General features: G+C 39.9%; 1 protein-coding gene across 1 annotated transcript in view; it reads left to right on the plus strand.

The window, feature by feature from the left end:
* The window catches only part of PTPRG (protein tyrosine phosphatase, receptor type G), a 531,589-nt gene extending 521,049 nt beyond the window's left edge, over positions 1-10,540 (plus strand). Inside the window, exons 28-31 of the mRNA XM_015558213.1 lie at positions 2,484-2,630; positions 3,205-3,347; positions 8,470-8,605; positions 9,395-10,540. Coding sequence (XP_015413699.1) covers positions 2,484-2,630; positions 3,205-3,347; positions 8,470-8,605; positions 9,395-9,541 — 573 coding nt within the window. The 3' untranslated portion in view covers positions 9,542-10,540. The remainder of the gene's footprint in view (positions 1-2,483; positions 2,631-3,204; positions 3,348-8,469; positions 8,606-9,394) is intronic.
* Positions 10,541-22,676: the final 12,136 nt, after the last annotated feature.

Below are 22,676 nucleotides of genomic sequence, written 5' to 3' on the forward strand. Positions count from 1 at the left end.
GAACAGTGTGATTGAACCCTGGTCTGGGTGACATGCATTTGACTGGGTGCCCAGTGAGTGGGAACTTCTTCGCTATCGCATTCTGCTCCGGCTTCAGAATACCAAGGCTGCTTCCGCACCATCGAATGGCAACCGAGTTGAGAAGCTGAAAGCCGAGTGTAAATTTTCAAATTAGCTGGCAGTAGGGGTCTGTTCTGTTGGCATGAGGAATTTGGAGGCATGTAGGGCTGTTAAAACGATCATTTGTTGGGTGAATTAGTATTTTATTTTCACTTAACAGAGGACAGTCACCAAAAGCATGTACCCAAAAGCTCACTGTATGGGGAGGCTGGACCAAACGCGAGGACACGTGGTCTGCAGACAGTGAGGATATAGGAACTGCCCTGGGCCACGTCATCTCAGTGTCGCTGAGGCGTAGGGGGGCTGCAGTAGCATCACACTTGTCTGTACTCTCAGCTCCAGGGCCCAAAGTCAGATTCATTTATTGTAGTTTTTCCTAAAAACCACGTCTCTGGCCAGTGGGTCTCAGTGGTTAGGGCATCGGCTGATGCACCAAAGGGCCTTGGGTTCAGTCCCCAGCCCTGGTCAGGGTGTGTGCAGGAGGCACCCAACCTATGTATCTTTATCACATTGATGGTTCTCTTTCTCCCCCCCGCCTTCTACTCTCTCTAAAAATTAGTGTATGTATCTTTCTCACATTGATGGTTCTCTTTCTCCCCCCCCCCCGCCTTCTACTCTCTCTAAAAATTAGTGGGGAGAATATCCTTGGGCGAGGATTAACAACAAAACATTTAAAAATGTTTCTGGACTCCTATTTGTTTATTACTAGTATAACTTTACAAGACCACAATTCTGTGACTAGCCCAAACGTCACTGGCTCCTAATGGAGAAAGCACTGTTAGAGGTGCCTGGACATCTTTGTCACAAAACAAGCATGAGACCAGGGTGCCTACTGAATTAACAAGTAGCATTTGTTTTTCTCCGTCTTTCAAGATGATCCATTATTCCCGTTTACTACCTGTATTCAAAAGTTTCTCTCTGTCCACCTTTCACCATAACTAAATCCCTCTGGCAGCCATTAGACCAACTCCATAATTTACTATTCATGTTGTCCTCATAAAAGTTCTTTGAGATAGGTAGTTTTACTGTTCCCACTTTGCAGCCATGGAATGGAAGGCTCAACTACATTAATTTATTCAGGATCACATCCAACCCTAAATCTTATGCTTAGCCTGTGCATACTGGTTAAATTTAGTGGCCTTGTCCATCATTAATTACCTTGTTTTTAATATCTGCTAAAAGGGCCCGACTTCCATCTCCTTTGGGTGAAGCTTATTGAAACCCTGACAGTTACAGACCTCTTTTGTATAGCCTGAACTCAATCGCTAATCTGCTTCCCCTTATGCTGAGCTTTAAAAATAAAAATGTACTTGGCAATCGCTGTATTGAAACTTGAAAGGGTGATAAGTCTTATTGGACTGTTGGCTCATTTCTAATGCAACATTGTAATATTAAACAAAACCCTCTTTGTTTTGAACACTATTCAGAATTATTTCTGACTTCACTAGCGGTATCTTAGCATTTTCAGGAAAATGCCCAAAGAAAGTTTAGTTTGTCATAGGAACTGATTAGGAAAGGGAGGAGGGCTTATTGTCAAAATCATTGTATTGCTCAGCCTGCAACAATCAACTTTTTTAGGTCTCCATAGTTTTCAAGGATAGAATTCAAGTACGAAGCCTGAATATTTACTTTTAATCTTAAAATAGATGAACATTTTAAAGCTTGCCTGATTCAAGGCTAAAAGGCTTTCTGTGTTATCCCCTTTTGAAACCTAACAGCATGGACTAACTTTTCTTTTAAAGAACACTGTGTACCTACAGCCAAATGCTATGTATGTACAGCCTCTGTCCCTTAACATTTATCAGAGATTTTGGCCAACTCATGGCCCTCTCTGGTGTCCTGTAAAGGCAGATGATAAAAACCCCTTACCTCACCAGTATATTGCAGTCATTAGATAAGATAGATAATGTTATTAAAGTCCTTTGCAAAATGTTAACCAACTGTGAACTATTATTAACATAATCCATAGGAAATGACAATTAGCCTGTCGTAGTTGCTTAAGCAATTATGAATAATAGCTTAGAATTAATTGACCTAAATCCCATCTCCTTTTCCATGACAATTATATTACAGAGCACTTCTCAGCTGCGGCCAATGCATCCTCCATAGATGCATTTTGGTTGTTACAGTGATATAGGTGAGCATTGGTAGAAATGGTTATGATCACGTATGTTTTACGATAGAATACAATAAATAACCAATGAACTCAGCATGATTAGATAAGGATATAATTCTATGAACCTAATTTAAAAGATGAGAGGTACGGCAAACATAAGAAATCATTTTGCAAGAGAAAATTCATACACAAATGTTTGACAGCACTGCAGAGGATTTTATCTGTGTATGTATTTTGGTTCCCACAGGCAGAAGATGAGTTTGTGTACTGGCCAAGTCGAGAAGAATCCATGAACTGTGAGGCCTTTACCGTCACCCTTATCAGCAAAGACAGACTGTGCCTCTCTAACGAAGAACAAATCATCATCCACGACTTTATTCTGGAAGCTACACAGGTAACCTAACCCTCAGTGCTGAGTAATAGCTATATTTGGGCAGATTGGCCTAAGTAACAAGTAACTTACCACCCTCCAGGCAGGTTTAGGCATGTGAGTATGACTTAATTTTAAATATGTATGCTTCCCCTTTTTTCACCTTCCCATAGTTGCCAAACAAAACCAGCTCCTCCGAGTGAGCACATACAAATGAGTCTGTTGACATAATTGGAGCAAACACTATTCTAGCACTCAGTGTTTTCTTTGCCATCAGAAATGGAAAGCTTGCGGTGTGTTGCAGGGATGGTGATGAAAAGACTTTTGGTTACACAGTATTTTGACATGCTGTAACTGCCTTCTTAAGGGGCAGGTAAGAGAGGAGCTGGCTTATGATCTCCTAAGCTCTTCCTCTTTTTTTTTTAATTTTAAAGATGAGAAAAATTGTCACATGAAATTTTTGCCTGAACAAAATAGGATTCTACTGTCTCACTGTCATGAGCTGCTCGCTTTGGTCTTTAGCTGCAAGAAGTGCTTTCTCAGGAGCAGGTTCAGCCACGGATGGTAGAGTGAAATGAACCCTGTGGTCTTGTTGTAGGATGACTACGTCCTGGAAGTCCGGCACTTTCAGTGTCCCAAGTGGCCTAACCCAGACGCCCCCATCAGCAGTACCTTTGAACTTGTCAACGTCATCAAGGAAGAGGCCTTGACAAGGGATGGCCCCACCATTGTCCACGATGAGTATGTATCTGCTTCTTAAGTTTCAAGTTCACACGGTTACCTGTTGCATTGCTCCAGAAGCGAAAGGGAAGACATTTTAGACACCCGTTCCCTCTCAGGGACAATTCTGTGTCATTTCTAACATGTACCTGTGCAGGGTGTTGTGGTCCTGTCTGCACTTTAACGTGTCAAACCCTTCAGGTTCTAGAATTTGTGCTCTAGAAAGGGGCAAGTCCTGTATCTGAGCCCAGAACAATAGATTCACATGCTTTCCAAGGTTTTGTTTCAATAACACAAATCAGTTAAATTACTAATTATCTATGTTTAGATAGTTACCTTTATAACACTCCTACACTGAATTTTCAAAGAAATCTAGGGAAAAAACCTTCTTAAATATGGTTTAGTTGATTAGCAGTAAAGTTAAACTACTAGAATTTACAGTGTGCTTTGAAGTTTAGAGTTGTCTTTGGGATTTTAAAGGTAAAGAATGTAGGTCTCAAAGAGAAGTTGCTCCTGGCTCAGAGATTCTAAGGTACAAGCAGTGCTCAGACCCAGCTCCATCCACTTCACTAAGAGGGAAAGGCCCCAGACAGGCCTCATGGTGTATGGATATCTGGACAAACCTGCGAGTCAGCTGTATAGAACCTCACCAACCTTTAGCCAACATGGCACTAGTTACACATCCTCATCTCTAGTTTAGTTCCCAGGGATCTAGCTTTCTTGGCCAGCAAATTCTCAATGCATCCATCATACTCATTAAATTATCAACTACTTCAATAGCATAGGTATTAGTCAGTTTGAAAATAAAGCTTACGTTGTCCCTCCCCCCGGCTCTTGAATTTATGATATAATTGAAAGGGCACAAAGATTTTTGACCTAGGTCAGCACCTTTACCTCAAATCCAGAGTTCTCTTCTATCTAAAGGAAGCTATTTTACTGGCTGCCTCCTTAGGAAATGGTGACTATTGCAGAACATTGGCCTGACTTAGATTAAGAATTAAGATTAGAAGAGCATTATAGTCCAAACTTCAGTTCGTGTGAAAACCACCAACAGTGTATAAAAACAGCACACAGACAGCCTCAAAATCACTGGGTAGTTGTTGCTGGCTATGAAACTTTAGGGTAGGCAGTGATAAATTTAGGGCTGATTCTAGAAGGTTTTTTCCTCCCACTAAAGTGAATCATTTTTAAATTACTTCTGAGTGTTACCATCTCCTATTAATCCAGGCCAAATCATAATGTTGTAATGTTGCTGCCCAAGTTTTAAGGCTCACTTGGATGGTATAGTAATACTCCAAGGGATTTTGTCCTAAAATCAGTAAAACACTTAATCTTTTAGTTTTATGGTAAGGGAAGGAGAAAAGAAAAAAACACCACCGCCTACTTAAACAGTATTAGCAGAACTGTTTCATTCATTTACTTATATTCAGCTTTTGGGTGTATTACTCAATGATTTTTATTTTATTCCACCTCTGGAATCATCAAAGGTAGCTGTTCTTAGGCCTAAATAAGAAAAGATAAAGTTAACCCTAAACCAATGGGTCTACAAATATATAAGTGATGGGGATGAAAACCACCTAAAGCAGTGTGTTCATTCATTTCTCCATCCACCATCATTAGGTGATAAGCGATTCCACAGAAATTACTTTTCCACATGACTCAGGAACAACATTAAATTTTTAAACAGCTGCTAGCGCTAGTGCAATACTCTGAATGCCAGTTACCTTTCCATACCTATATCCCTTCATGATGGCCTACAAACCCCTATATGTAGCTTATCTGAAACCAAACCTGTCCTCTTCCTGCCAGCCCCATCTACCACCTCTGGTTGCTGCTCCCAGCCCTTCCAGCACAGCACAAATTCTCTCAGTCTGGCCTACTTCCTCTTCCAGCTGCCAGCCCATCCTCCGGCAGGCCACCTTCCCTGCACAGACTCTTTCCTCTGAGCGCCCCTTCATTCAACACACTGTTCAAAACGTCTCACTCATTTCAGAGGTGATCATCAAAATCATTTATAAACATCACATCCTTACCAGAGCCATTCCTATTTATCAGCTACTGTAACTATTTGTCCACATGACTGTTGAGACCAGCAGTGGTAACTTTGTCATCCCAGCCTCCATAGGGTGAAGCCCAGTGCCTGGCACACAGTGGGTACTATGCTTCAGACTGTGAGGACCTACAAAAATTCAAGGTTATGTACCCCGATATGAATTTTCGCCAGAGAGCCTGGCATCTGTTTTTTGTTGCGTTTGTCAATTCTTCTGTGAACAGTGACGCCAATTTACAAAGCATTTTAAGCTCAAAATAAGAAGTGAGCAGACTTGGAGAGAAGACCTGAGTGCTTCCACTGTAAGTCAGAGTTTAGCTCTTAGTGCCCAGATGCCACGACCAGTGTGTTATATTCAAAGAATTATACATCATGAAAAAGTTAGATTGATTCTGGGAATGAAGAGCTGGTTAAATATTACCAAAAAACTCAGTGAATTTAGAACATTACTATTAACGGTATTGCTAAAAAATCAATAGATGTTGCAAAGCAAAATAACACCTTTTTATAATCCCCAGCCCCCAAACAAAAAATCAGCAAACTGCAAGTATAAAGCATCCTCTTTAACTTGATCAGTGTTATTTATCAGAAAAACCTATACCATTTTTATTTAATATTAAAAACTTGGAAGCTTTACCGTTAAAGAATATAGCATGATGTATCCTTGTAGTGCTAGAGTACAAAACTATGTAGGTCCTGACCAACACAGTAAAGCAAAATACTTAAGGGTTGAAAAGAGGCAAAACTGGCATTACTAGCAGATAAAGATGTAGCCAACCTAGAGAAACAGTTCACAGATAATTAGATCTTAAAGAGAATTCTGCCGTGTGGCCAGATACAAGTTCACCATGTGAAAATCAACTTTATCCACTGAAACCAAACAAAAGCCGTGAGTCCATTCTTAGTAACAAACTCTAAAACACTAGGAGTTAACCCAGAATGAAATTAGCCAAAACTATGAAGAAAACTATAAATTCTAATTGAAAGCATTAAAAAATATGCTGGAGCAATTAGTTACCCATGGGAAAAATAATTAAAATCAGACCTTACCTTACACCAGCGGTTCTCAACCTGTGGGTCGCAACCCCTTTGGCGGTCGAATGACCCTTTCACAGGGCTTGCCTAAGACCATCCTGCATATCAGATATTTACATTACGATTCATAACAGTAGCACAATTACAGTTATGAAGTAGCAACAAAAATAATTTTATGGTTGGGGGTCACAACATGAGGGACTGTATTTAAAGGGCCAGAAGGATGAGAACCTTACACCAAAACCAGAATAAAATTCAGATGAATTCATAAAATGTGAAAACAATGTAAAATACTGGACTAGAGAAAGCATTCTCAAACAAGATTCCAAAAAAGCCAAAAATGAGAATTTGATCAACTTGATAACATCTAAACTTCATTACGACGTAAACAACCACAAACAATGTGAACAGAAACTAAAGATTGGAAAAAAATACTTGCAACATGTGCCATAGGTAATATAAAATAACTTCTATGAATCTATTTGAAAGAGACAAACCTATTAGAGAAATGTCCAAAGTATATTAATAGTTTCCAAAGAGGAAATATAGATTGTCAATAATCAAAAAGATATTCAACTTCCCTGATAAGAAATACAAATTAAAACAATAGTAAGTTTTTCACCCACCAGATTGGCAAAAGAAGTGAACTTTAAATTGATGAGGAAAGCCCTGGCTGGTGTTGCTCAGTGGTTACAGCGTAGGCCCGCACATCAAAGGGTCATATTCCTGGTCAAGGGCATGTGCCTGGGTTGCAAGTTCGACCCCCAGCTGGTGGGTGGGTATGGGAGGCAACCAATTGATGTGTCTCTCTCACATCGATGTTTTTCTCTCTTTCTTCCCCCACTCCTCCCTTCCATTCTAACTGGGTGAGGATTAACCAAAAAATAAATACATAAATTAAATGATGAGGAAAAACCAAATATTCTCATGCTGGGAGAAGTGTAAACAAGTAACAACCACTTGGGAGAGAAATTGGCAATATCTTGAAAACGGAAACAGGCATACCTGTGACCCAGCTCTTCTCCACATGGCTCCTCTTCTGATGCACGCAAGATACACATGTAACCTAAATGTCCGTCCTTGCGCGATGAGTGAGTCTGGTACGCCTGTAGCAGGTGAAAGAATGAGCTGGTTGAAATGCACTGACATACTGACATCCGGAAGGCTGCATCCAAAATTGCAACCGTTTTTTTTTTTTTTTTTTAATCTGTGGATCCTTTACCTCTAAAGTTGGAGTGATTAAAGATGTAAAAATCTGTAATGTTTTCATTTCATGTAAGAATAATGCAGAAACTGCATACTTAATAGTTTTTAACAGAACAGTACACACAGGGCATCTAAGTTCTAGTCTCATTTGTACCAGAAACACCACCTTGAACAATAGTACTTAATCCTCTGTTTGCTCATCATTCGTGTGGAAACTGCATCACAGTTCATAGGAAAATGGAGCTGCCGGCCTGGGGAAAAGTCTCCTTCTCCCAAGACTTTTTTAAGCAAAGAGAACCATATTTTTCAAAGAATTTTACAGAAGATGCCATCATTTAGAAAGCTTTGTGCCCAAAATACTGAACATGGAACTCGTTTTGAGAATTCTCTGATTGCATCTGAGCATTGTATGTCCATGTTTATTCACATTTTGTAAGTTCAATTTAGCTGTTTGGGATTGTTCAAAAAACACACACACTTGTAGAGCCTTTCACCTTTCTACTTGTTCAATGGCTTACAGTTAAAGTTCTGATATCATTGTTCCGACCATATTATCTAACCCGTCCAGGCATCAGATCTTCTGTCTCTCTCCAAAGTCTAATTTTGAACTTCTCCTTTCATCTTAAACATCAAGCTAAGTATCTGATAAAGCCAGTTTGGGAGGTTTTACACTCATAGAGCAATGTCATCTTTATCCCAGGTTTAGCCTCTAAATCTCTCCCCGTCCAGTATTTCATTCATTTTTGTGTTTTAGCGGAAGTGTCAATACAGCCTACTTAGCTTCTGTGAAAATATGCAAGGGTCATGCCAGCCCCTTAGTAGATCTGAACTGGCATTTTCTTTCTTCCCGAGGTATGGAGCGGTTTCAGCGGGAATGCTGTGTGCCCTCACCACCCTGTCCCAGCAACTAGAGAATGAAAACGCCGTGGATGTTTTCCAGGTTGCAAAAATGATCAATCTTATGAGGCCTGGAGTTTTCACAGACATTGTAAGTACTCTGCTTATTCATGAAGACTATACAACATCAGTCAGAACTCAGGCTGCGGAGCAGTGGTTCCCAGCTGGGGGTGATTTGGCCCCCCTCCCCATCCCCAGGGGACATTTGGCAACGTCGAGAGACTCTTTTGGTTGTTTCAACTGGAGTTGGAGAGAAGTGCTCTGGCGTCCAGTGAGTCCAGGGATGCTGCTGAGCATCCTGCAGTGAATAAGCAGACCTCCAAAACAAAGAGTCGTCTGGGTGGAGAAACTCTGCTCTCTAGGGCAGTGATGGCGAACCTTTTGAGCTCGGCGTGTCGGCATTTTGAAAAACCCTAACTTAACTCTGGTGCCGTGTCACATATAGACATTTTTTGATATTTGCAACCATAGTAAAACAAAGACTTATATTTTTGATATTTATTTTATATATTTAAATGCCATTTAACAAAGAAAAATCAACCAAAAAAAATGAGTTCGCGTGTCACCTCTGACACGCGTGTCATAGGTTCGCCATCACTGCTCTAGGGTATAGGGTTCCCTAGTTACAACAGGCGGATATCCTGTTACCTTAATGGACTCTCGACAGTGGGAGGTAGTTCCAAGCTAGCAGAAACCTAAAGGATGTGAAGAAAGCGCGTGTCTTGGTTGTAAAGGATTCATGTGATTTTTGCAGGCAGCATAAACGTCCATTCCTGTTTCTCTCGTATGCTTTCCACTTACATTTCTAATTAGTATCCCTGCCTTAGATGAAAGGACTCGGCTGCCCTCTGGCTCACGCCGCCTTCCTCTTGTTTTTCAGGAACAATACCAGTTTGTCTATAAAGCAATGCTCAGCCTGGTCAGCACGAAAGAAAACGGAAACGGGCCCATGGCAGTGGACAAAAATGGTGCTGTTCTCATTGCGGACGAGTCGGACCCTGCCGAGAGCATGGAATCTCTGGTGTGACTGCGACCTGCCAGGCGCCTAATTTGTAAAACTTCTGAAGACTGAGAACTTTTTTGAGGCCTTTTTTGCCAGACTCTAGGTTATACAATAACCCAGTTACTTTTTTACACTGATAAAAGTTTTGATATTTATTTTTTGCCATTTTATGTCTTAATGGTATCCTACTGAGCATCTGCACCTCTGTTCACCCCCCACCCCCCGTGAAACGCAATTCGACCTAGTTTGCACTATCTGATCAGTGTTACTGCCTATAACCTAATACTAAAGCAAGCCCTGGTGTGACATTCCGTAACAACATACGCGCTACTTTTTTAGTTCAGTACAGTGAAGGTCTTTGTTATGACAGTGAATCTTGGTTCTCTTATTATTCTTGCTAAAGCAGTGACATTCTACTAGCAGGCAATGCTGTGTTTTTCCTCAGCCCTCTTCTGCTATTTTTTTTTTTTTAGACATTGTTCAATGCTGTATGCCTTCTATATTTTAGCGGACGAGCATTGTTTTCTTTTAAAGAATAGTAGGTTGTTGGGAGCTACTGAGAAGGTCGGTCAACCTCATGGCCTTGAAACAGTTCCATGTATGATGGGGAAGACATCCATTAAGAAATTAGAAGGTTTCAAAGTTGCTTCATGTGAACATCACCTGTTAGTTACAAACGTATATTCATAGCTGAAAAATGCCCAACTGTGTCAAAATAAAGGATCTCTCTGAATTACGGTTTTCACAGTAGCTATGTGGACAGTGTGTGTTATTTCCATCTGACTCTGAAATAGCTCCACCCTAAAAGCAGGACTACCTTTTACAAGAGAGAGATGGCAATATTTTACACAGCTCAGCTAAGAAACCCTTTAGTGACTCTCCACTAATGTTCCATGGTTTGTAATACCATACCTCACGGCAGGTGGAATATGAAAATTTTTGTAGGTGTGTAATTTTGAAACTAGTCCTCTAAAATTCCTATTACTCGGATCGCAATCTAATAAAAACTACCTATCTAGTTAACATTCTTTTCTTTCCTTTGTTTGCCAAACGTTTCATAAAGCTCATAATTACATACATTCTTCTACTTAGGATTAGAATGAAAATACTGTATTAGCAAAAGTCTAGGACCATCTAGACTCCCACATGTGGGCAAATCACATTTGGAGAGAGGAAAATAGAATCTTGGAAAAAACGTGATATCTACAATTTCAAATAGCTTTTAAGAGAGAGAGACGGCTTTGTATGTTTGGTGTAGTTTAGCCTCAAGAACAGACATACTTCAGTAAAAGAGGCTGATGATCATCACAGAGAGCCAGGCCTAGCCCCTGGAGCCACGTTCACCCCGCTGTACATAATGGGAAAATTAGGAACGTTATGAGGAATTTCAGTTCCGTTAGAAAAATATAACCTACCTACTGAGGTCTGTTTCTCCTAGTGCTTGTTTGCTTTCGAGGGACAACTTCTGTCAGGAGTGAAATCACCGCCAGAACTGGACCTGTTAAGAAAATAAAATGGTTTTGATTATTTCTTATGTCTGTAAACTTCAACAAAAAGTCCCCACTGGCTATTTTACTATCTTGGTAGGCGTTAGAATAATAATGATCATCAGCACTGAGGTCCTATTTCTCTTGCACTGGCTTTCCGTGAAGTTTGTCAGAACCGTGCTGAAGGGCCAAAGCCACTAAGCAGAGAGAGGCCACAGGCCACGCCCCGGAGTTCTTACGCATAGGCCCAGTCAATGGAGTCCTCATGAACTACGTAATTTCCGGGGCTAGGTTAATCTCATCTATCATGGATTCAGCAACACAGAATATTCCTTGAGAAAAGATGTGAAAATGAGCAAAGTTTGCTAACTGTGAATGTGCTAGATGATTAAGACACCTTTACAGTCCCCCCGCTCCCATCAGAGGTGATAGAAGGAAGCTCTGCCTAACACTCAAGAATAAAGCTTCAACACTGAAGCACTACAACTGCCAGAAGGCCACAGAATCGGGAAGGGAAAGGTTTCAGATTCCGACCTAGATCGTTGTAGTCCATTAGGTAGGTTACTTTGGCTGTATAGAGTACTGACATGAGTTAACTACAGTAGTTGGCACAGTGGACTTGACTTTCAGAAGTAATGCTCAAGTTGGGGTTCATGATCCCTCAGTAATTTTTTTCCTAATATAAAAGGAAACATTGGTTAGGAGACACACCGCAAGTATTCCCTTCTGTGCTATTTACAGAGGTCTCAATTCATGGGACTGCACACCCTCCAACACAGTTCTGTGACCCTCTCTTCTATGGCCATCAGAATCATGATAAAAGAGAGAGCTAGGAAATAGAACAGAAACATTGCCAGGATGGTTTAGAAGTTCTCTGTGAGCCAGCTGTTTGTTTACAGCGGGCTTGAACCACAGTCTACAAATCCTGACCCACTGAGCCATGAGCAATTGCTATGTGCCCATCTTGCCAAAGCGATCCAAGCCTCCTTCACTGAGGACAGTGAAGCGCAGCAGTCCCTCCCTTCCCCACCGAGTGTACCCGCCTATTCTTCCTTTGTTTTTGGCGGAGGCATGCTTGCAGCTTTTCCGGGGCAGAGCTTCAAAGATGGCATTTTCTTTGAAACATAAGCACATGGCTTAGCAAGGTTATCACCACTGCACTCGGGGAAAGGAAATAGCTTTTGCAAATTAATGTGTGCTATTTCATAAAACAAGCGCACTGGGTATATGACTTTAGCTCTAGGTAAACAGAATGTGCACATCATACAAAACTGAATTGCACTGACCAGGCCAAGCGGCCGTGCTGGACATGAGAGAAAAGACACCTTATTTCCATCAGGAGAACTCTCTTGCATCCAAAAGCCACACTATCTTTTTTATATACAAAAAAGTTAACGTCTGAATTTCAGGAAGAATCAGATCAGTTGACTTGGTTTTCTGAATTTTTGTTCAGTGGAGCTTTTAGTCTATTTCAAGTTGGAGAGTCCAGCAAGGTCAGAGAAGGTAATGGTATTCAAGGGAGTTTTTAGCCCAGAGTGACATATTTAAATCAACTAACCTTAATTATTTCCTAATGACACAGCACAACTGCCTTGTTATGAATTTTTTCTTGAATGCTTATATACTGTATTTAAAAATTAAAATATAGTACCAATTTACCAAAGATACATAGTACTGATTCAAAGCAAAAATAAAAAATAAAGAAACCCAAACTCATCATAATTTAAGAAATAATAATAAAAATGTAGTTTGTCTTAAGAATTTAGCAGTTATACTGGAAAATGCATTTCAACTCCTTATGTTCCAAAGTTTATGTTCCAATGGTGTCAGTGAATTTTTATATGAAGGGAAATGCCTGCTTTTTTTTTTTAACAGCTGTAATTTCACTTACCCCTTTGCACTTCCCCTGAACATCTTGCCATTTAACATCCAATATTGGCTTTACTTATCTCTAGAAAGAAGGCATGCTACAAATAGGAAGGAATTGTAATAATGATATTTGGCCTCTACTTTGTCTTAGCTGTTAAACTGTTTTTAGTATTTTTGTTAAATATTTGCAAAGGGAAGAATTTTCTACAGAGGATAATTAATTTCAAGAAAAATATCTTGAGTTTTAAGAAATAAACATCTCCAGAAAAGGAGACAGCCGATTTTATAAAATGTAGCAACTCTCCAACATTTGGGGTAGTGACTCTTTTGTTAAGACATTTGAAACTAGCAAGCAGCCATTGTTTCTAAAAACTAAAAACAAACAAAAAAAATCACTTAGCCTTCATGTTGATTCGTGTTTCTTTCACTTCATTTTGAAATAGCTAAAATCATTAAGACTGTAAATATTTTGTTGCTTGAATAAGCATCTTCTGGGAACTTTGTATCTATGGTATATAATCATAGAATTTTATATTTTCATATAAAGCTAATTTTTTTCTAGTTTCAACTCCGTCATAGTTTTGTTTTTGATTTTTGTTTTTGGGGGGTTTTTTTTGTGTGGTGGATATGTGAATTCAATTTTCTGTGTATTGAAGTAGCAAGAGCCATCTTTGCATTCCAAAAGAATCCAACACGTGTTATTTCTTTGAGGCAGTGGTTGTGAGAGTTGGGTTTTCTTTTTTAATCCCATTCACCATTTGTGCAATAGGAATTAGACATAGTCACTGAAGACATTTGCTGCATTGGCCCATTTGGAAAAAGTGTTTTGGGGTTTTTTTAATTTGTTCCGGGGGAGGGGTTTTGTAACCTGAAATTTTTCCCTTTTACCTTCTGTTTAAAACTATATCAAATCATTCTATTATAGTGTTATTTAATATGTAAATTGTATTGCTATACATAAAATAAAGTATGGTTTTTGATGTATTCATTAGTGATGAGCATTTCATGAAAATATCTCTATCAAAAAATCGGGTTGCTAGTCTCCCTTAACAAATCCCACTTACACCCTCTGACCCTTCATCTTAGTTTGCATGTTAGTACAATGAATATTTGGAGTCATCTTCACACAGCCAGAAAGCCAAAAGTAAGTGTCATTTCTGAGTTTTTCCTCCTTTAAAGACTACACAATGACAAAGTTTTAGCTGCATAATGAATTAAACTGTTTTCACTTTATGAGTCTGCTAAGAATTACTATTTCCCCAAGTGTATCGACTACAGTTGCAGCAACTTCTCCCTCTTAATATTTACTGTGAGGATGAAGACTGGAAAGACTTCGAGAATCTGAAATATATAGGATCAGTACAATTGCTTCTACTTAGAAGGAATTTTGACATTTCCAAATAGAGGGACCCGAAACTGGCAGCTTTAAGCCACCATTCCTTTTTAACCTTAGGTGGCCCCACATTCAGGAATTCAACTCTTAATGCCACAGTTCCAATTTCCCTCTCCATAGAGATTAAAGAGCTGATACTTCATTCTCCCTAAGTATTAGAACTTAAGAAATATTGTGCTAATAGTTTCCAGTGCTAGCTGGAAGAAAGACCAATTTCAGCACACACAAAAAATGAATTTCTGATGATATAACCCTAGTCTTCCTCAAATTACACTCATTGGGACCCTGTATGTGCTGAAACTGGAGTAACAGCTGGAGAGGAGGAGTAGTTGGTTGCCTTTTTCAGGTGAGGCACGTACTCTCCAGTTCACCAGAGTCTGCATCTCTTCCATCACCTGTGTCTGCCCAACATCAGTCGTTTAAACCTGCTTAGATCCTGTGAGCAGTCACATAAGAATTCTGAGACCATTCTCCATCTCAGCTGGTTTTCCAAGCAGCATGGGGTGAACGGGGTTACCACCTGCCTAATTACTTCTTTAAAATATATATATTTGATTTCAGAGAGGGAGAGACAGAAACATTGATGAGAGAGAATCATTGGCTGCCTCCGACATGCCCCACACTGGTGATCTAGTGTGCCCTGACCAGGAATCAAATCATGACCTGGTTCATAGGTCAGTGCTCAACCACTATTACTTGTAAGTCCACCCAAGATGGTTCCATGAAGCAGCAGCTCTGACTGTTCAAAATAACTGACAAATCAATTCTCTACTCCATGGCTTTTTCTGTCCAGAATATAACCCTAGACTAGGAAGCTTCATTTCTGCTACCAAGAATGGGGCAAAGAAACAAGAGTGCAAAGAGCGACTAACCCAGGGGTGGGCAAACTTTTTGACTCGAGGGCCACAATGGGTTCTTAAACTGGACCAGAGAGCCGGAACAAAAGCATGGATGGAGTGTTTGTGTGAACTAATATAAATTCAAAGTAAACATCATTACATAAAAGGGCACGGTCTTTTTTTTTTTTTTTTCGTTTCATTCATTTCAAACGGGCCGGATCTGGCCCGCAGGCTGTAGTTTGCCCACGGCTGCACTAACCCAAAACTCCATTTTCTGACAGTGAATTTAGACCAGCTGTGGGCAAACTACAGCCCTCAGCCGAATCCGGCCCGTTTGAAATGAATAAAAAAAAAAAAAAAAAAAAAAAAAGACCGTACCCTTTTATGTAATGATGTTTACTTTGAATTTATATTAGTTCACACAAACACTCCATCCATGCTTTTGTTCCGGCCCTCCGGTCCAGTGTAAGAACCCATTGTGGCCCTCAAGTCAAAAAGTTTACCCACCCCTGATTTAGACTGTTGAGAACTTAAGATTTAGGAACAAGTCATTACTAACCATGTCTGGATTCGGAGACGTGCTTCATTTCTGCCTGTGTTGGTGTAATAGCATAAGTCACCAGAAGGTAGGACCTCGGAGTTGGGTACCAGCATGGTCAAATTGGCTTTTGTGATTACGAAGTTTGCCAGAAAGATAGACCAGAAATTTATCTGAATTTAATAATCATGTTGCTTAAAAACTGAAATATAGGAAACTAACTGATTTGTGGTAATTTGAAATAATCCAATTGGTATCTTTTCTTCCCTTCCCCATACTAGTTCTGCATGGTGAAAAGTCAGGCTGGTGGCAACAACCGATAGGCCTTGTGGAGCTCAGGACAATGTTCTAAATACAGTGGGCCCTTGACTTATGAGTGTCCCGACTAACGAGTTTTTTGAGATACTAGCTGTCTCTCAGCCAATTTTTTGCATTGAGTTGGCTCGGAACGAATTAAACTCGTAAGTCAAGGCCCCACTGTAGTAGATATCTTGAGCATCTCATTAGAATTCATTCCATAAGCATTTGCTAAATGTCTACCACAGGCCACGTGTTAACTGTGCTCTGTACAGAATGTGAACTTGCTGGCAAAGGCACTTCAAAAGTCAGATGAGGCAAAGATTACAATTGAATCTTAAAAATTAATTCTTCTTATGCCGAGACCGGTTTGGCTTGGTGGATAGAGCGTCGGCCTGCGGACTGGAGGGTCCCAGGTTCGATTCCGGTCAAGGGCGTGTGCCTGGGTTGCGGGCACATCCCCATTGGGAGGTGTGCGGGAGGCGGCTGATCGATGTTTCTCTCTCATCGATGTTTCTAGCTCTCTATCTCTCTCCCTTCCTCTCTGTAAAAAACCAATAAAATATATTAAAATAAATAAATAAATAAAAATTAATTCTTCAATTGATTCAAAGGTATTTATTTGGCACAATAGTGGAGATGAGAAAACAAGTAAAGCCTATAACCATGGATGTTACCTAACTTACAGACTGTGCTCCCAAAACTCTGTTTATTCTGCATTAAATTTGTTACACCTGGAATTCATTTCCCCAGAGTGAAAAAAAAAAAAATGTTCAAGATTACAGACTATGGGATCAAATAGCCAAGAGTTCCAGTCAGTTCTGCCACCTTCTGGGCAGAATTGCCCAGTAATTTACTGGGTGATTTGAGATAAGTTACTTCACTGCTTTATGTGTGATTTGCATCATCTGGAAAATCAAGAAATGAATGTTTACCGAATCGGATTGCTGTGAGCAGTGAATGAGAAGATGCATGCCTAAAGCTCTCGGGAGAGTCAGTATTAGCCATTATAATTATCCTATAATCTTCTCTATTTTTTAATTGCTTAGCAGACCTCTTGTCAATCAAGAAACAAAAAGTCAACTACCTTAGCTTGCCCAATTAAACAGTAATATTGAGATATTTCCTTCACTGGTGAGGAAACACACAGCATCAAATTAGATGCAAGGCAGGTGAATGGGGATGAATCCATAGATTCTGCTGTCCAGAAACAAGTGTGGCAGAAGCACAAATGGACAACCATACACAGTGCCCAAAGCTTCGGTATTTCTCTTCTAATGGATATAAATATCTCTGAGTATTAAAAAAAAAAAAAAGCTTAATAATTTCAAAAAAGTGAAACAGTAACATTTGCTGTCGAACACCAAGCACAGAATATTGTATAGTACTATGAAAGAGATGAACTTCGTTTCTATTGCTAGCTATACTATTAGAATACTAGATTTTAAAAATAATTTTTCATGGAAAGATGGATAATTATGTACACTTAAACTGAACTTAATTTTTGCTTATTAAGACACCTCTTGTTGACACAAAATTCTCACATTGCTTAAGAATATGTAAACTGGATTCTGTGTCAGAACATCCCAGCAGATGGCATAATATTGTTTACTTTTAAGCTTTCACCGTACTAATAATCAGATATCCTCCATTAGACGGAGAAATCATTTCCTGTTTCTTCCCTTCGTTTCACTTCTTAAATGCCTCTTGTGGATGCACGCATGTGAGCACCCAGACTGCACAGTTTCAAAATCATCCCTTGGCTTTTAAAAATTCTCCCAGGCTTTAAAAAATGGTAAGGAGTCCCTGCTATTTTCAAAAGGATTTAGGCCTAAATATCTCCTCAAATTCAGAACACTGACCCTGGCTGGTGTGGCTCAGTTGGCTGAAGCATCATCCTCTACACCAAAGGTTGGTGGGTTCAATTCCCAGTCAGGGCACATACCCAGGTTGCAGGTTCAATCCCCAGTTGGGGTGTGCATGCAGGAGGCAACCAATCAACGTCTCTCTCTTTTTCCCTCCCTCCCTCTCTCTAAAAATAATAAAATTAAAATTCTGAACACTGAGGAAAACATAAAACACTAGCAGCTAACCTCACCCTCATCTCCCTCAAGAGCTCCCCTTTTGTTCAGTGTTATAAAATTTTTCTGTGTTAGATTCATAAGTAACCCAAGTCTCAAAAGAAGAGTGTGCACCAAAACAAGTGGATTATGATTACTCTGCTGGCAGTGACTATAGTCTACTCTTAGCATCCCTATCATATTTTCTATTTATTAAACACTAGAAGCCCGATGCACAAAATTCATACAAGAGTAGGCCTTTCTTCCCCTGGCTGCCGGCACCAGCTTCCCTCTGACCGCTGGCAGGCTCCCGGGACCTGGGCTTCCCTCACAGTCCCGGTTTCATCTGGTAGGTCGTTTGGAAGGACGTCCGGTCTAATTAGCATATTATGCTTTTATTATTATAGATAACCTCCAATGGAAGGCATGGTTTAGTACACTGTAAAAACATTCCAAATAGGAATAGAGACAGCCTCTAGAACTTTATGATTTACTATGACACCTTCTCTGACAACTGAGTATGGTGTTTACATAAGAAAACTTTAAGGATTTGGGGTTGCCCTATTCCAGTGATGGGGAACCTTTTGAGCTTGGCGTGTCAGCATTTTGAAAAACCCTAACTTAACTCTGGGGCCGTGTTACGTATAGAAATTTTTTGATATTTGCAACCATAGTAAAACAAAGACTTATATTTTTGATATTTATTTTATATATTTAAATGCCATTTAACAAAGAAAAATCAACCAAAAAAATGAGTTCGCGTGTCACCTCTGACACGTGTGTCATAGGTTCGCCATCACTGCCCTATTCTATTAATTCAGGCAAAAGTCAGTAATCTTTAACATCTGAAAGTCACACTCTTTACCTCCCCATTGTGACAGCAGAAGTGTCCTTGCTCCTATGTAAGGCCAACCCTTCTGTCCCCCATTACTTACAGAGGCCCCTGCCTTCTTGTCCTCCTGAGAACTTCATTTGTGTAACTAGCCCTCCTCTCACTTGAATGAAGAACTTATCTTTCTCTACTGAATCATTTGCTTTGGTATATAAATATGCTCTATTATCACCAACTTAGAAAAATCTCTTGATACCAAGACTCCTTTGACTCCCTCATTTTGGTGTTTCACTCTGACTATAAAACTTCTTGATAGAGTTGTCTATAGTCACAAGATCCATTCCTTTCTTCCATTCCCTCAATCTGTTTAAGTTGAGGTTTCATCATCATTATCTACAGTTCTTTTTTGAAAATATATTTTTATTAATTTCAGAGAGGAAGGGAGAGGGCGAGAGAGATAGAAGCATCAATGATGAGAGAACCATCAATCGGCTGCCTTCTGCACACCCCCCACTGGGGACTGAGCCCGCAACCCAGGCATGTGCCCCTGACCAGAATCAAGCCCGGGACCCTTCAGTCCGCAGGCCAACGGTCCATCCACTGAGCCAAACCAGCTAGGGCTTATCCACCATCTCCTCCTTTCAGTACAAAACAAGTATTTACACACCAACCACTATGTACAAGAAGAAGTTCTAGGTGCTAGGGATAAATAAAGTAGTTCACAAAACGAAGTCCTTGACCTCATGGAACTTACAGTTGATAGACAAAAAATACATAAATAATATTTAATCCAATGTCAAGGCAAAGAAGAAAATTAGATGAAAAGATGAGAGCTATAACATGGAAGACCTTAATATCAAGCTAAAGAATTTGGTTTTTACTCTGCCATTGCAGGTATAGTTTATATTAATAACGTTACTGGCAAAGAAAGATTACAAAACAGGTTACTTGTCTGAATCCAGGTGTGTGGGGTTTTTTTTTCAGTTTTCCTGCAAACATATATCTCTTCTTCAAGACAGATAAGATTTTCTTGCACAGCTTTAGATAAGGCTCACTCTTACTTGAGTGTCCCTAAAAATGATTACAAAATTTAAATCCAAATAGTACAACTCTCTTTTAAACAGTCATTTAGAAATAACCACATCTTTTTCATATATCTGGGGATTCAATAGGATTATAATTTTGTGCTTCCAAGAAATACTTCAAATTCCAATAGATTTGTTAATTCTACTCTCCTGAGAAACTTTACTCTGTGGGCTTAAAAACGTTTTTAAATTAACTTTAGATTATTCACTTATCAGTGACTTTTGAGAGTTAATTTTCATAAATTTCAGAATGAAAAATGAAGATTCAGTTCTTTTGAGTCTAAAAAGCCTGAGGACATTAGTTCACAAAGCCTAATTAAAAAAAAAATGTAGTGCTAAGGATAAGCTTGCAAGATTTACTGTCAAAAATCAACCTTTATTTTCATGTTAAATACATGCATAAATACCTTTATTCACAGGCTAAAGAAATTTAGCAATTATCAGTCTATTCACCTCATGTTATTTCAGAGATGAGAGAAAAATACTATCTTTGAAGAGATATGAACTGGAGCCCTGGCCAGTGCTGCTCGGTAATAGAGCATAGGCCTGTGTAATGAAGGGTTGTGGGTTCGATTCCCTGTTAAGGGCAGGTACCTAGGTTGCAGGTTCATCCCTGGCCTCTGTCAAGGCTCATGCAGTAGGCAACCAATTGATGTGAGAGAGGTACATCAATGTTTCTTTCTCTCTCTCTCTCTCTCTGTTCAATTCCTGGTTTTGGACTCAATCCCCAGTGCGTGGTGTGCATTAGGCAGCTGACTCCCTCCCTCCCCTCTATTCCATTCCCTTCCACTCTCTGAGCATCAAAGGGAAAAAATAGCCTCAGATGAAGACTATATATATATGAAATTTACAGAATAAACCAGAACTAAAATACACCAGAGCTGTGTTATCAAGGAAACTGAGTCCACAAGATAGAACCATGTCCTAAGTTAAACAGTTTATAATAAGGATATTACCACACTTAACAAGACTGTGTAATGCAGTCTAATAAAATAGGTCTGCTTTATCATTAATGCTGCTCAGAAGTGAAAATCATACTTTTCATCGTGTATATCCTCTGAAACCACGTCATATGCATTATTTTATTTGGCCCTCACAAGTATCTTGTGAAGTGAAGAAAGGAACTATTTCCCCTTTCTTGTCAATGTGAAACTGCATTCTCAGGTAGGAAATTTGGAGCTAGAATCCATGCGCTGTAATTTGGCAACAGCACCACTTCACCACTCTGCCCCTCCAGCCAATCCGTGCAACAGCACCACTTCAGCACTCTGCCCCTCCGGCCAATCAGGGCAACAACACCACTTCACCACACTGCCCCTCCGGCCAATCAGGGCAACAGCACCACTTCAGCACTCTGCCCCTCTAGCCAATCCGTGCAATAGCACCGCTTCACCACACTGCCCCTCCAGCCAATCAGGGCCACAGCACCGCTTCACCACACTGCCCCTCCAGCCAATCAGGGCCACAGCACCGCTTCACCACACTGCCCCTCCAGCCAATCAGGGCCACAGCACCGCTTCACCACACTGCCCCTCTGGTCAGTCAGCACAAGCTCCGGTGCCTTCAGCTGTAAAGGCCAGAGTGCTTACCATTATTCCCAGCAGAAACTGGGTTAAAATCTCTAATTAGGTCTGGGATAGGAAGATGAGTTTACTACTTTGTATTTCTTTTTCTATGTATGCTAAGAGTAGTCTACTCTTAATCAAAGTGGACATTTTATATGGATATATTTATATATAGCAAAACTGGCAGAAAAATAAGTTCATATAAGAGAGGTATTTTCACAGAACTTTCCATAAACTCACTTAAGCACTCTCAACAGACTATATTTACCCTATCAATGGAAACAAAATAGTGATCTTAAAGGGAATTTGAAAGTATTCAACAGCTGTAATTCATTTGAACCAAAAAAATCATCTAGCTTTGAGAAATAATATAATGTTCATTGTTACTTCTAAATCACCTTTTTAGAAGTTATCTTACACAAATAGATTAAAAGTTCACATGCAAAACAAAATTATTTCTTTAAGAAAAACTACTCGAAAAAACCTCAATCTCAACAATGCTAGGATACTTTTAACAAGTTAACATATTTTCTGTTGTCTCTACTGTGAATTATGTCTCTACCAAGAATTTCTATATGCGAAGGATATACAAAACAAAGAAAATACTACGGAAGTCATTAATTTTGTTTCTTTGACTCTGTAGTCATTTGATATCAATTTGAAGCATTATTATGAGGCACATCTGCAGGATTATTTTGCAAACTTCAGTTAGCATTATAGTATAGATTCAGAAAGAGTAACTTTCTAATAGATTTTGTATTATCACAGTACTAGAGGCTCAGTGCACAAAATTCATGCATGGGAAGGATCCCTAGCGGCTGCCGGATGCTGGCCGGGGCTTCCCTTCACACCTGCCTTGGCCTGGCAATGCCCGCTCACCTGCTCCACCATCCTGCCGTGGTCCCGCTCTCATCGGGGCCCATTGAGGCTGGCAGGCCCATCGGGGCTGGCAGTGCCTCCGCTGCCAACACCATGTTGCCAATGCCCGCCATGTTCCACGCCACCCCCTGGTGGTCAGCACATGTCTAACTCCTGGTGGGTCGAACTCCCGCCCATAGGGACAATTTGCATATTAGCCTTTTACTATATAGGATAGTCCGTATGCAAAAATCATACCATGAATTTAGTAAATCATTTATATGAATGTAGTTCTACAAAGCATGTTTAACATACCGTATTTGCCGGCGTATAAGA

The sequence above is a fragment of the Myotis davidii genome, unplaced genomic scaffold (assembly GCF_000327345.1).
Source record: "Myotis davidii unplaced genomic scaffold, ASM32734v1 scaffold189, whole genome shotgun sequence".
NCBI classification, from domain to species: Eukaryota; Metazoa; Chordata; class Mammalia; order Chiroptera; family Vespertilionidae; genus Myotis; species Myotis davidii.